General features: G+C 32.3%; 1 protein-coding gene, 1 long non-coding RNA gene and 1 pseudogene across 16 annotated transcripts in view; 2 read left to right on the forward strand and 1 right to left on the reverse strand.

Moving 5' to 3' along the window:
- The window catches only part of KANSL1L (KAT8 regulatory NSL complex subunit 1 like), a 130,594-nt gene that overhangs the window by 76,739 nt on the left and 37,981 nt on the right, over positions 1 to 15,874 (reverse strand). For all 11 annotated transcript variants that reach the window (XR_007408966.1, XM_049106736.1, XM_049106737.1 and 8 more), the window contains 2 exons: positions 12,418 to 12,559; positions 3,730 to 3,927 (listed from right to left, as the gene is read on the reverse strand). Coding sequence is in view for 10 of the 11 variants with exons in the window: in XM_049106736.1 (XP_048962693.1) it covers positions 3,730 to 3,927; positions 12,418 to 12,559 (340 nt within the window). In the remaining variant the exon portion in view is untranslated. The remainder of the gene's footprint in view (positions 1 to 3,729; positions 3,928 to 12,417; positions 12,560 to 15,874) is intronic.
- Positions 1 to 15,874, forward strand: part of LOC112656322 (uncharacterized) — a 90,785-nt gene that overhangs the window by 66,130 nt on the left and 8,781 nt on the right. The gene's annotated exons all lie outside the window — the stretch shown is intronic.
- On the forward strand, positions 14,613 to 15,588 carry LOC112656321 (60S ribosomal protein L26-like; annotated as a pseudogene).

The following is a 15,874-nucleotide window of genomic DNA, read 5'->3' on the forward strand; positions in this document are numbered from 1 at the left end:
TTTTAAGGCAGACAAGTTAATAATAACAAAATTATAATTGTAATTTATTAAGTGCCTACTATGTGCCAGCCACCACACAAAGCACTAAATTAGATTATTTCTAATCTTTATTAGATTAACCTGCAAAGAGACTAATAGTTAATATTAGAACTACTAATATTACTAGTATTAAGATCAATTACATTGATTTTAGAAAACTGAAGCAAAAAAAAAGATTAAGCAGCTTGAATAAGGAATATAAAGTTGGTAAGAAATGAAGCTAGGATTCAAATTCAGACTCGAAACCAATGCCACAGTTTCTTAATGTTTTTCCTAACTTAAAAAATATCAGGTTTTTTCCAGTACTCAAAATTTTCATTGATCCTTATTCCCAACTTATATATACATAATATATTTGTAATATATAATAAATATCAAAAATTTTAAATTATTCTCAAAACAACAACCTGTAACAGTCATAACAAACTCAGCCCACAACAGTGGAAACAGTATGTTTCTACAAAATGACAACTATTTTCATTACACACCTAATCTCTCTAGACTGTTTTTTGAGTATATGTGAGCATGAGAGTATATACAACATGCATATACACACATAGAAACATAGTTTTAGTTAAATCATGTCAGATCAATTTTCTAAAACCTGATTTTCTCACTTAATGTATGATTTTTAAAAAAATATATAAACCTATTTCACCAATTTTATTAATTGAAAGATATTCCATTATCAGAGGGGTACATGAAATAATTATTTTTAAATTTTTCATTTGTATGAAACTAATAACATGCTGTTAGAAAAAATGAGACTAAAGAATGATAGAAGTAAATCTAATATTTGAATTCCTCAAAAAGTCTTTGAAAAAGACCCTAAAATATTTTCACAATTTATTTTCTTGAAAAATACATACCTCATGACTTCATTTTAAAAATTATTACTCATTTTTAGATTAAAGCCCTTTTTCAAAATCAATACAGATTCTTTATACACTTAACCATTCATTAGCTCAGTCATACAAAGAAATTCATAAAGTATCTCATATATTTCAGTCTGAAATACTGATACACTCTTCTCATTGTTCCATTGCCAAGAATATCATTAAAAATCATCTAAACCCTGGGAGGTAACTGGATAGGTATGTGTGACTAATTGGCCAAGAACAATATAATCACTAACCAATCTAGCCCCTCCCAAACCTCAAATATCTGAGTCCATGTTTGGGACAAGAAATTCATAATAAAAATGAGAAAAAAAGTAAAATCAAGGGAGGTGCAATTTGAACTCTAAACACAAAAACTAATCAACTTGAAAGTTAAAACATTTAATAGCTATTGGATAACAAGGTTTTTAATGCAAACACACCAATGTGAAATCTATCTTAAATTACTTAAAGTTCTATCATAAAGTCACCTTTTAACTTATGAATCAAATACATTATCTAACAATGCAGGCACACATTAATACTATAAACCAGTAAGTTATTTTTTAAAAGTGAAATCAGGGAAGGGGAGGAGGCCGGGGGGTGGGGGTGACTGGGTGGCGGGCACTGAGAGGGACACTTGACGGGATGAGGACTGGGTGTTATTCTGTATGTTGGCAAATTGAACACCAATAAAAAATAAATTTATTATCAAAAATAAATAAATAAAATAAAATAAAACTGAAATCAGTAATCAACTCAATAGTACCCTTGTATTTTAACTGCTAACTTTTTTTTTAAAGATTTTACTTATTTATTCATGAGAGACAGAGAGAGAGGCAGAGACATAGGCAGAGGGAGAAGCAGATGACCTGCAGGGAGCCAGATTCAGAACTAGATTCCAGGACTGTGGGATCAACCTGAGCCAAAGGCAGACACTCAAACTCTGAGCCACTGAGGTGCCCCAACTGCCAACTCTTTAATTGCTTTTGAGATACATAAATAAATTTTATTTGTTAAACCAAACATTCCTCTAACAAAATTAATTTATTAAAATCATCCAATACTTGATCTATATTTAAGGTCCACTATGGTCAATAAACAGTTATACATCAACAGATTATCTTAAGAACAATATGCATAGTATCAGGCTTGCAATCCCTGCCACTTAATTCACAATCCTCTTCAGCAAGTATTTGAAAACAATTTTAATTGGCTTATAAAAACATTACTAGCATATGTTTCAAGAGCAAATGACCTGTTCATAGGCAGTTTGCCAAAGACCTCTACAAGAGATCACTGCTGTCCCTTTCTTATCCTTTTGCTCTACTCTCCCTGTATGTAGAGGCATTGTCATTGATCTCGTTAACTCCTGGTTCCCTTCTCTTTCAAAGCATCTGGCACTCCTGTCAGCAACGGGACCAAAAATAAACATAACGCCCAGGGCCAACTTCATGGGTAAGCAGTCGCATAGCGCTGCCCTCAGAAGGATCCTATGCTTGGTTAATGCCCTCCATTAAGTCATGGACTTAAATCTCTTCAAAATTGTTTCTAACAAAAAGCTATGAAATATTATTTTGCACTGGACCCTGTAAATTAGCCAGTTCTAATATTAACTCCTGTCTAATAAAACAAATTGGTGCTACCAAGGAGAAAGAAAAAATATAAAAAAATCTCTTTCCAAAGGATAAGTAGTGACCTACAGGTAGAGAAAACAGAAGACCTGACTGACCAAGCAAATACATTATGCTGGAGTGTGAAACAATTAGGGCTAAACTGAAAGGGAAGTGATGGTATGGGATGAAGAGAGAGAAAAGAGAGGGAAGTGGGAACATAACCAACACTATTTAAAATACACTTATATGGTAAAATGTATTCCAATTTAATATTAGATAATTAAAAAATAACTTTCTGAATTACAAAATATTCATAAAAGTATTTTGATTATGCATTGGAACAATTATGCAATTAAGGAAAATGCTAGGCAAATGTAGTTTAACAAATACGCGGTGAGAGGCATTGCACCATACTCTGACTTACCAAGAATAAAATAGTAGTAACCTAATACTAAATTATTTCACAATATATGTTAGGAAAAACCCTGAAAAATTAGATGTGGACAGGCATGAAGCCACCTTACTGGAACAAGGGAATCCTGCTGTTGTGATTCCAACTGGGTATATTCCAACAGATTCAGACTGGTTGCAAGTTAACAAACTCCTAGAAAGCCAGGTTTGTTCAAGAGCCACTAAAGTCTGAATAAAAATAAATGGTGTGATTTCCAAGGATAGATAGAGTAATAAAACTTCTGGAGTCATCCATAATAGAATTTAAATATCAGGAAAAGCTTTAGAATCAAAATAATTTGTTAGGGGTTTATTTGCCATTTATTTACATAACTGCTTTTTTAATGAAATAATTCATATTCTAGTATCTTTCACTAAAAATCTCTATCAATAAATTGATTAGACAACTGTTCAGATCTGTTAAGTGGTTTGGTATCACTGTTCTTTCCTCATGAAAAAAATTCCAGTGAAGAGCAATTTTGTTAGAAAAAAGATTTTCCAATTCTAGTATAAATGAGTTATCATCCTATGGCTGTGTACCAATATTTTATATGTTTACATAATCTTAATTATATCAATGTTGTAAGAGAGACTCATCATATACCACATTTTAATTGTATTTAATGTCAAATGGCAAATCTTAATAGCCAATATCCTGAGCAGACATACAAGTTTATTTGAATGGTTTATAAAATTGATTAAAAGTTATTTCATGCCATTCACATATTACTCTTATTTCACGTTACCTGTTTTTCTATGTTGCGAAGAAGCAGTGTAGGGCTACTTGGTGACATTTCAAAATCTTGTTCTGGTAAAGGATCTTGACTTTCTTGGGGAACCTGGAGATTCCCTGTAGTATTTAATGAAGCTTCTTGGTCAGCAAATTGTATTTGTTTTTTCAAAATGTCTTTTGGAAGTTGACAGTCTTCTAGGATCACTATCTCCTAGGCAAACAGCAATTAAAGAGTTGAAATGAAAACAAATTGACTGCTAAATCAACTTCAACATTACAATGCACTTGAAACTATGCTTCTTCTTATCACCTGGAAATCAGAAAGTACACTTGAAAGTAGAGTCTAACTGTAAAAAATTGGCTGATTTAAAATGTGTAGCTAAAACAACATGTATTTCTGATGGGTTAGGCTTGTAAATATTGTCATAAATTATATATATGCAGTTATTTTTCTTCTTATTGGCTTAGTTATTAGTAGTAAAAGCATGACACATTTAAAATAAAGGCTTATATGCAGAATATGAACATTTCACATGGAAATTGGGAACACTTCCTCATGTAATCTTCAGGTATTTTGGTCACTAGCATTTCCATTTGAGTACTCCCAGTTTCATAAATTAAAATACCAAACTTACAAACATCCAAACAACATTCTGACTTCAAACTATCTTTTCAGAGCACTCTAAGGAGTTCCAACTCTGTTGCTGCCAGCCAGCAACCATGGGCAGGACTGTACTATTGAGAAAAAGTATTCTCTAGGCCAAACTGTTGCTTACAAGGTAGATGAGTTATGGGGGATTTTCTCAAATATAAGTAACTAGAGGAAACAGTAGAGATCTAGTTGCTTTGTCCTCCCAGTGTACCATTCATTCACACACACTTATAACTAGCTTGCTAAATATGCTTCCATATTCCTAGATTCTTCACTCCAACTGTTCTCACTCTTAGGCCCCTCAATGACAATGAAGACAGAAGAGAAAGGAGGAAAAAGAATGCACAGATACAATCTTAACAGTTTCTAATCACTTCTTACAGTAAAACTTTTTCCCTCCCTGTTCCTTCTACCACTTCCCCCCTGCAAAGAATAATATGTATGATCACATAATGTATAATGTATGTACGTGTGTGTGCAGATATGGTTATTTTGCAAAATGCCAATAAGGTCCTAATAGGCTAATTGGAAAGGTATTAAATGCCTATGTGGCTAAAATAGTATATTCTTGTAATGAAAAACAGATTAAAACATTAATATGTGTATAGTATTTCAAAATAGAACAAATTAAAAAACTGGTATGGACCAGCTTATATTATATATAAGTGCTATTAGGATGGAAACTGCCTTTAAATTATAAAATTATAGACGAACAGTTTTAACTTACACTAAAATTTGGAGAATATATCACTTTAGCATGAACATATTAGGTATTGTATCAAACATATTTTATTATTTTACAATAATATATTATCACTGCTGTGTGGTAAAAGTAACAAATAATTTATTATTGTTGTTATTATTTTTAACTTATAATTCTAACAATGCTAATAACTTTTACAAAAAAGAGATCTAATTGTTGATCCCATCTCAATGACTATTTTCCTAGAATGCACAAATATGGCTGTCAAGAAATCTGAAGAAATATATATTTTTTTAAAATTTTTGTTTCACTTGATATTTTAAAAGTTAAAGTAGACTTGGGGCGCCTGGGTATTGCAGTTGGTTAGGCATCCGGCTCTTGGTTTCAGGTCAGCTCATGATCTAGTCAGGTCAGGTAGGGTCATAGGATCTAGTCCCATGTCAGGCTCTCTGCTCAGCGTGGAATCTGCTTGAGATTCTTTCTTCCTCTTCCCCTCCTGTGCTCTCTCTCAAATAAATAAATATATTTTTAAGAAGTATATTTGAAAAAAAAAGAAGTATATTTGATATAGTATCATTAATCTCAAAAGCTCTTGAAAGTATCTGAAATATCCATTCAAAATTTGTACAAGTGTCTCACTAGATTTTTCACAAGTATCTGCTTGTAAAATAAGTACAAGTTCATCATATCAATTTAGCTGTAATTCCCTTTGGTTTGATTACAGTTTATTTTATGGGCCAGGCTGTGAATTAGCCTGGTTTTATAACCTTATTAATAATGTTGTATATATGGAAGAACTGATTCTGAATTTCTAAAGGTCAATTTTCAAACCTTTAAAATACTATCTTTTTAGAAGTAGAGAGCCTGCTACAGTTAGTTCAATGAAAAGTAATATTTTAAAAATTCGACCAGGAAGACATTCATAATCAAGTCCATAATCTATTTCTCCTTAAATTGTTACCCTAGACAAAGCTCTCACAAATGGCCAAGAATAGAGTAAAAAGGAGAAAAGATTAAATACTTTAAAGACATTACAGAGATAGTTTCAGTTCTTAAAAATCAGGAAAAGTATATATGTATGTTGGGTCACCATGATGTACACTTAAACATCTTAAAATTTTGTCAGTCATAGCTGAATAAAGCTGAATTAAAAAAAAAAAAAAACCTCAGGAAAAGAACAGTCTAATCATAGATAAAACAAGGTAAACAACAAAGACATAAACATTTTTTTAGTAAGATGAACTGCAATAACTGAGAAAAATGAAAACACTACCATAAGATGAAAGCAAGTCAACTGCTCCAGAGAAGACAACTATTCCTGATAATAGCACTATAGAGCTCCTTACCCCACTCCCAGGGTCCTCATAGAGAAGATACAGCATAAAAAAATAAACAATTGCCTCAGCAACATCTTCAGTATTTATATAAAGTCACCAAAGCTAATTTTTTAAATTAATTGAAAAATTTTAAAGGCACAAAATTACAATTTAAAATGTAGAAGATTTTATCACCAGATAACAAAAGAAACCTAAAAGAGAAACCATTTAATATAAGATAGCCAGCTTCTCAACTAAAAACACCCCTATTTTAGTACTTTTCTGAAAGTGATAAGAGGTTATTGTTTTAGTAAAAGCTTAAGCAAACAAAAGGAGAAACATGGAAGTTGTAATGTGTTGACAAACTGTTGGAAGAACAAGGAAGGAATGCCGCTAATATTGAATTTCTTTTCTGTAAAAATTTTAACGTAAGTTAGACCACCCCAATATGTCAAAGAAGGGGGAAATGACAGCTTAATGACCCAAAACATGTAGATCTACTAGTAAATCCACTCAGTGTTTCTTTTTTTTTTTTAAGGATGTTATTTATTCATTCATGAGAGACACAGAGAGAGAGGCAGAGACACAGGCAGAGGAAGAAGCAGGCTTGAGCCTGATGCAGCACTCCATCCATGACCCTGGGATCCCTCTCTGAGCTGAGGGCAGAGGCTCTGAGCCATCCAGGCATCTCTCTGCTTAGTGTTTCCTGACCAGCGTTACCAAGTAGCACTTACTTAAACACGATATTAATAAAAAAACACCACTCAACCTCTTTCTCTTACCTGTATCTCTTATTTACCTGAAAAGGATTTTTTTAAACTTTCAAAATAAATTAAATAGAAAATTCATTCAAGATAACATATGGTAACATATGGTTACATATGTCTCAGTTTAATTACAGTAACTCAAGAAACTAGAAGAGCAAAGAAAGTGCTATTTTCTCTATTTAGTATAATAGTTCAACTAAACTGCACATAAATAAGCAATTAAACATCTTGATTAATTCCCAAGAAATGTAAGGAGAAACTACTAAAATAAGTTATTAAAATGACTTAATGACATTTTCCATAGAGTAAATATAATGTGATTCTTAAGAAAACAGAGGGCCAGATACATATCTATCCTGAACCAATAAAAATGTAAAGTCATATAAATTATTACTGGGAAGTTAGATTTCTTTCCTAAAAATAATTTAGCCCCCTAGATGTTACATGAACTTTTAAAAATGCTTAAACAAGTATACAGCACTGTTTATAACACGCAAGTCATAAAATATGAACTTTCTCAAGTCATAAAATATGAAACAGACTGTGCAGATTCAAGTATAAAACTTAATCATCAATTTAGCTAGGAATCCACTTCTTTAGAAATTTCCAAATTATTTAAACTTGACTTGTTCTGAGACTTCTGTTTACTACAAAAATGCTTGTGATATATCCTTTAAAGTAAATAATCAGAGAGGAGAAATTATCTGATGATTCTGAAAGAATTGGGAAATCACTACAACTGAAGGCTTCAGTGAAGACAGAGTTAAAATGAGAAACACTACTTTCATTAGGAAATTATTCTTGAACATAGTTTCCTCAAATCCAACAGATAGAACAGGTAATAAGCCTCAGGTTTTATGTCTATCCTTCTATTCACCTTCCTATAGACATCATCAACCAACTTCTACAATTCATTCCTTCCTATTTCCTCTCCCATCCTTACACAACTCATACTTTCTACTCCTTTGAATATCGCTCTATTTTGTCATTCCAAAAACATATTATGTTGTTTCATGTTTTCAAACCGTCAAGGAATGCCCTCTTCCAGTTCTACTGGTTCATCAAGCAAACTATTATTTATCTTCCAAAATCATACTAAGGTATCACCTCTTTACTGTTTTCTCTGACCAGTTAATCCCTAAAAAAAGAGTTAATGTATTCCCTCTATGCCACTCCTATATCTTATTAAAAACATGTATCATTGTACCTATTACCTTAAATCACAATTATCCATATGATCTATCTCCCCTATCAGAATATAAACTTATGATTGTACCTAAAACTTACTTATCTTTACTTATGTGCAGTCCCTAGGTAATGTTGGGCTAACCACATGGATGACTGTATGGTTAAAAACTCTGATTCGTTTCCTTCTCAGCTTTTTCTTTTCAGACCAATCACCATCAACCTTAGAATATTATCTCCATTATGTCCATAGATTCATGATGTAGAATACAGTTTTCCATAAAAACGTTACAAAAACATATTTAGTAATATTTAAATTAAATAGTATTTCATGGGATTGTTATGAGAACTCTTTATATTATTGCTTCAATGGGAAAATATACTTTGAGTTCCAAGCAAACAGCTCATAATTTGGGGGAAACAGTGTGTCTTTAAGCTGGGAAAATCCCATGTTACATTTCTCCTGGTTGACATTAAAACAACATCTACTTGTGTAATCATTTGCTTATACATTTCTAAAAATGTAAGAACTCTGTGAGTTTAAGCACATATTTCTCCAACAACTATGGGAAAGGAAAAATGGGTGAAGGAAAGGAGGAGGGAAGGCAGAAAATAAGACAGGAAGAAGAAGTAAATGAATTTTATTTAAAAATTGCTAAATATAATAACTTTAACTCCCATTTCTACTGAAATAACTCCAAATCTCTATCCTCTTATAAACCTACCTTCTCCAATAAAACCTACCTTCTCCAATAACTCTTATTTTCAACTCTTTAGAGAACACCTCAATATGAGCATCTGACAGATAGAATTTTTTTTTTTTGACAGAATTTTTAAGTCAATGTATGAGAAAGTTTATTTCTATCATCTGTCTTATGAAACAAGCACTTTTTTTCCCTTCTATAGAAACAGGTCAATAACTAGGAGGGGAGATAATAGTGATGATTACACAACTATATATTTGTCAAAATTCAGTGAATTACAAAAAATGTGTCTTCTGAGAACAAGATAAACAAAATAAAGATAAACCCATAACTAAATATCTATTAGCAAAAAAACTGTACAACATCAAATAAACAAAAAAAAATTTGTTTTTAAGTTATCAGATAGAAAAGACAAAGTACCTACAAAGGAAAAAGAATTCCACTGACAGACTGCTCAGCAGTATCAAAGAAAACAGTGAAATAGGATCTTTAAAAGGCAAAATAACCATCAAATTAGATTTAATATTGACCTAAAGTATCACTGACGAGTGAGAGTTAAATAAAGGTATTTGAGACATAAATTACTAAAAAATATATTTCAGCAAAATGTAAACCAAGAAAGAAAAAGTAGTGTAGAAGAGACAACAAACTTCCCAGTATCCACTTTCCTCTTTTTTTTTTTTTTTTAACTCAGAACTCCACTCCTACTGGAGTTTTATCTATAAATACAACTTCTTATCTTAAAACTGTATTATTCACCTTCCCTCCTATATATCTAGCTGCAGACATGTGCCTAAATTTGGGCCGATGAATGTGACACAAAGTAGTACAACTTCCAAGTCGTCTCTCACTTAAAGACAAACTATGCTGCACTTCTAACTTCCCAAGGTCCAGAATAACAGATGACTACAACACTGTTTAACAGTGCAGTCAACCCTAGTCATTACCCTAGTGTATAAGAGAGCAGCAAAAGAGGAAAAAAAAAAACAAGTTGCTCCACCAGCCAGTATTCACTTCCTCACTTTTGAAGTGTTATATACCTTTATAAAGCTGCAATATTTGGCAGTTTCCTTGTTATAGCAGCTTACCCTGTAAACTAACTTTATAGATAGAGCACAAAAGAATCGAAAGCATATTTTTAATAAAATTAGTTAGAAATATAATTACTGACTGCAAAAAAAAGCAACTAGACTGTAGTTGATATATTCAATGAGTATTTAGAAAGTATTAAAATTCATGTTGTAAGTAAAAAGAATATAAAAATACTGAGTACTTTTTATTGTTAGGATTACTTTTAGTTAAGAAATATATAAAAAATTAAATAAATAAATAAATAAATAAATAAATAAATAAATAAAAGAAATATATTAAAAATTAGGAGTAATGACAAAGAATAATGAATAGCTTCTAGGGATCCCTGGGTGGCGCAGCGGTTTAGCGCCTGCCTTTGGCCCAGGGCGCAATCCTGGAGACCCAGGATCGAATCCCACGTCGGGCTCCCGGTGCATGGAGCCTGCTTCTCCCTCTGCCTATGTCTCTGCCTCTCTCTCTCTGTGACTATCATAAATAAATAAAAATTAAAAAAAAAAAAATGAATAGCTTCTAAACCAGCAGAGGAAACAGAAAAGAACAAAGCAAATTCTACCAATTCAATGAGAGGTAAAAAAAACAAGACATAAATACAAAGAGAGGAGAATAAGGGCAAATAAAGAATAAAAACTGATCAGAGTTGATTTTTGAATCTAGCAATTCAGTTTATAAAAAGAAATACCTAAAATAATAAAAAATTTGTATCTATGAAACAGCATTACTTCAAAAAGAAAGAAGCAAAAACTAACAGAATTACCATAAGAAACTGAAAAATTCATAATGATAGGGGAAATTTTAACAAATCTATACCATAAATGGAATGATCAAGAAGTATAAATAAAAATATATACCATAAATGGAATGATCAAGAAGTATAAACAAAAATATAGCAGATATATACAATGAAGTCAGTAAGTTTAATAAAGAATTCTATATTGAACACATAAAGAATATGCATTTTTTCTGTTATATATACTAAAATAATGAAAAGATAAGCTACAAAATGAGAGATCTGTAATATTTATAACTGATCAAGAACAGTCTCCAAAATTTAAAGGGAATTCACAAACATCTCCACCAACCATTGCCCTCTTCCCCACATTCCACCAAAAAGAGTGAATACAAAAGGTAAATTAATTCTTAGACAAAAAACACCTGATGGTCAATTACACTGAGGCCCAATTCTCAATACTAAGGAACAATTAAATTAAAACAGAAATAAGATTTCATACTCATTACACTGGAAAAATGAAAAGGTCAAAAATTACAAAACATTGGCAAGGATGTGGAGAAACAGGAGCTCTCATGCACTGCCAATGGCAATATTAATTATCCAATCACATCAGTAAGTATGGGACAGCGGAAGATAGTTGGGCCTAAGATCCAGCACTTCCATTTTTCAGCATATACCAAGAACTCTCCATAGTTCACAAAAAAACAAAAAAGACAGTCATTACAGTATTGTTTTTACCAGATAAAAATAAATAATACATATGTCTATCAATAGAAAATAGGAAAAAAGATAAACATTCCATCGTATTACAATTCCATCTCATTCATATAATTAAGTAACATATAGGACCTATAAATTTATTCTGAACAAAAAGAAGGAAGTCACAGAAGAGTTTGTAGCATATATGTCATCAACGTAGACTGTAAAAATCATGGAAAAATAAATACCAGTTGTAGACACATATATCTATGTGCCAATAGTATAAAAACATACATAAAAAATAAATATCAAAACATGCTGGAATCAAAGTAGTGACTACAGCAACAAGGGGAAAGAAAATGAGATCAGGAAGGACTATATAAGTACCTCAAAGGTACAGGTAATGCTTTATGACACTAAAAACTAAACCCAAGTAGTAAAAAATTAACATTTAATGAATTTGGAGGTCCATTATATTGCTTTCTAGAGATTTTTTTGTGTTTATAATTTTCTTAAAACAAAACAAAAACTCTAAGGAGATTCAATAAAATATATTCAGAATTTTCCACACATGTGAAAATAAATGCCAAAAAAGTAGCAGTTTATAAAAGTGTATCTAATTTCTATTAATTGGAATCCAATGAAGAAGCTGTGAACTGCTCAAATATGATAAAATTATCATGATAAATACAAAGACATTACAATGATAGCTTCAACTAATAGCAACTGATATATCAAAAATGTTAATATTTTAACTACATTGTTATAAAGCCTTGTAACAATTACTTTGTGTGGAGAGATGAGAAACTAAAACAGTAATAATTATTTTTAAACATAAGAATATAGACAATACCTTGGATGCACGAATCTGCCTGTGAACATCCGTGAGTTGTTGGATTTTGTATTCTAGCTCTGAAATTTGGGCTTGAAGCCATGTCCATCGGCTGCCAACTCTCGCTCTGTCTACAAGCCACTTCCATTCAGTACTACAGTTACTGTGAATAAGACAAACACTGTTAGTCAAAGAACAAAAGTAATCAAGTTTTCACAGACTACTTAATAAATTCCTTGAATCCTGCCATATAATCCCGAATTCCTTTATAAAACATCTAATTACATGAAAGAAGAATCAGAAATCAACTTCTTATCAAAGAAAAAGACTTAACTTCCTTATCTTTCTATCCCATAAACAGGTGTTTTTATTATTATATATCTAGTAATAAGATAACCTCCTCTGCTACTTAATATTTTATTAGTAGGAACAAGGGCTGAAATAGGAATGGGCCAAGAAAAGAAAGGAAACAGGAATGATAATACTAACACCACGTATAAACGGTTACATGAAGCTCTTATATGTAAGCAGAAGTACCGGATAAGTCATTTGAGAACTATGCTAGATCTAAATTTATGTAACAAACCAGAATACTCAATTTCATTATATGCAATTTTCATTTGTTAAAACAGTAGTCACTGTTACCTAATTACCTAAAATCAGTTTAAATATACTGTCACAAAGTGTCAGCTTGTTAAAACCTGATTCCCAGGATTCATAGCCCAAAGATAACAAAATATTTAAAGACTTTCCATCATATTTGAAAATAACGGTTGAACCCTAGCTCCTCTATCTTTTGGCAGTGGCACTGCTCTAATCCATACTTTGTGAGATTATAAATTAATTACTTTGTGAAAATATTCTAACCACTCCAACTAGAAAACAATTATTTGGAATTAATTAAGACCTTCAGATTGCAAAGGAAAATGTGACAGAAATTGAAGGTATAAATTAAAACAAATAAATACTTAATGGTAGAACACAAACTTTATGAAAAACTCGTCTAGGGGTGCCAGTTGGTTAAGCATCTGCCTTTGGCTCAGATCATGATCCCGGGGTCCTGGGACTGAGCCCTGCATCAGGCTCCCTGCTCAGAGGGGAGTCTGCTTCTCCCTCTGTCCCTTACCCTGCTCATACACATGCCCTCTCTCTCTCTCTATCTCTCTCAAATAAATAAAATCTGTAAAAAAAAAAAAAAAAAAGAAAGAAAGAAAGAAAAGAAACTTGTCTAAAAATTACATTTACTGCCAAAACCATAAGAGTGAATCCTAATGTAAAGTATGGACTTTAAGTGATAATGATTTGTCAGTGTAGGTTCACAGACTGTTACAAATGCACTACTCTGGCATGCAGTATATTGATAGTGGGGAGGGGGGTCTATCAGTCTATGGACAGGAGTTACATGGGAACTCTGCATTTTCTGCTGAATTTTGCTATGAACCTAAAACTGTTCTAAAAAAAAAAGTTTAGGGATCCCTGGGTGGCGCAGCGGTTTGGCGCCTGCCTTTGGCCCAGGGCGCGATCCTGGAGACCCGGGATCGAATCCCACATCGGGCCCCCGGTGCATGGAGCCTGCTTCTCCCTCGGCCTGTGTCTCTGCCTCTCTCTCTCTCTCTCTCTCTGTGACTATCATAAATAAATAAAAATTGAAAAAAAAAATTAAAAAAATAAATAAATAAATAAAATAAATAAATAAGTTTATTAATTTTACACATTTAACCATAATTGAAAGTCTCCTATACAAATTTTAGCCAGAGAAAACATTTATTCTAAAAGATCATTTGCTGGGTTGCCTGGCTGGTTTGGTTGGTAAAGCATGTGACTCTTGATCTTGGGGTTGTGAGTTTAAGCCCCATGATGGACATGGAGATTACTTAAAAATAAAATCTTTAAAAATATTAAATAAATAAAAATAAAATAAATAAAAGATCATTTGTTGTGATGAGCACTGGGTATTGTGTTGAATCACTAAACTACACACCTGAAACGAATAATACACTGTATGTTAACTAACTGGAATTTAAATAAAACCTTACAAAAATAAAAGATCAGTTGTTGTCAGAGAAACAGAATACAATTATAACTTTACTGTATAGACTTTATTCATTTAACAGGATTTTACATTAAATCAATATCCCTCATGGCTACTTTTGTTAAGATTTTAATTGTACATAATATGATTGAGGAGACCTTCATATAAGTTAGGAATTCTCTTGTTATTATTTATTCAGTTTGTAGTCATTACCATGCTTCTGTAAATTTGACACACTTTTTTGACACACATAATTGTGAAAATAATAAAAGAGAATGCCTATTCAAAATCATATTTAAGTGGAGGAGCACCTGGCTGGCTCAGTCAGAAAAGCATGCAACTCTTGATCTCGGGCTGTGAGTTCAAGCTCCATGCTACATGTTGAGGATTACTTAAATAAATAAATAAACTTAAAAAAAATTAGTTCTTCCTTTTTGTGGCCATTGTTGAAGAGCCAGTAGTCAAAATGAAGTTCAATTCCTTTGTGACCTCTGACCAGAACAAGAACTATAAAAAGTGTTTCAATGCACCCTCCCACATTTGCAGGAAAATTACCTCTTTCCCTCTTTCCAAACAGCTGAGACAGAAGTACAATATTTGATCCATGCCCATCCGAAGGGATGAAGTACAGGTTGTATAAGGACACTACAAAGGTCAGCATATTGGCAAAGTAGTCCAGGTTTACAGGAAGAAATATATCATTTACACTGAATGAGTACAGCAAGAAAAGGCAAACAGCACAACTGTCCATGTAGGCATTCACCCTAGCAAGGTGGTTATCACTAGGCTAAAACTGGACAAAGACTGCAAAAAAGATCCTTGAACGTAAAGCCAAATTTCATGAAGCAGGAAAGGAAAAGGGCAAATCAAAGAACCATCGAGAAGATGCAAGAATAAAGTAATCTTATAGATAACTTTAAATCAAAACTGTTAAGGGGCACCTGGGTGATTCTGTTGGTTAAGTCTGCCTTCTGCTCAGGTCATGATCTTGGGGTCCTAGGATCAAAAACCACATTGGCTTTTATGTAAGCCACAGTAAACCTTTGCTGTGTTAAACCACTGAGATTAGAAGGTTAATTTTTTACTCTAGAGTCTAATCTGACTAAAACACTGAATAAAAAATGAAAATGGCATGAACTAAGAAGGGAGTGTAAGATAAAGAAGAGATGAAGAAAAAAATAAAAATAAAAATAAAAAAAGAAGAGATGTGAAGATAAGAGGGTGGATTCAAGAATCACTTTAAAGCTGAATGTGATCTCTTGTAGAAGTATGGTATGGGAATACACATGGGGAAATCAAAGATGATCCTAAACATTCTTCCATTAAATTTTATTCCAGTTGAAAAATTTCCCTATAACATGCAATTTTGCTTGATTGCCAAACTCATGATTACCTAAAGAAGAAAAAAATTACGGAGCTCATCTTATTGTACTTCTGGTAAAAACA

This window comes from Canis lupus, chromosome 37 (assembly GCF_003254725.2).
Source record: "Canis lupus dingo isolate Sandy chromosome 37, ASM325472v2, whole genome shotgun sequence".
Classification (NCBI taxonomy): domain Eukaryota; kingdom Metazoa; phylum Chordata; class Mammalia; order Carnivora; family Canidae; genus Canis; species Canis lupus.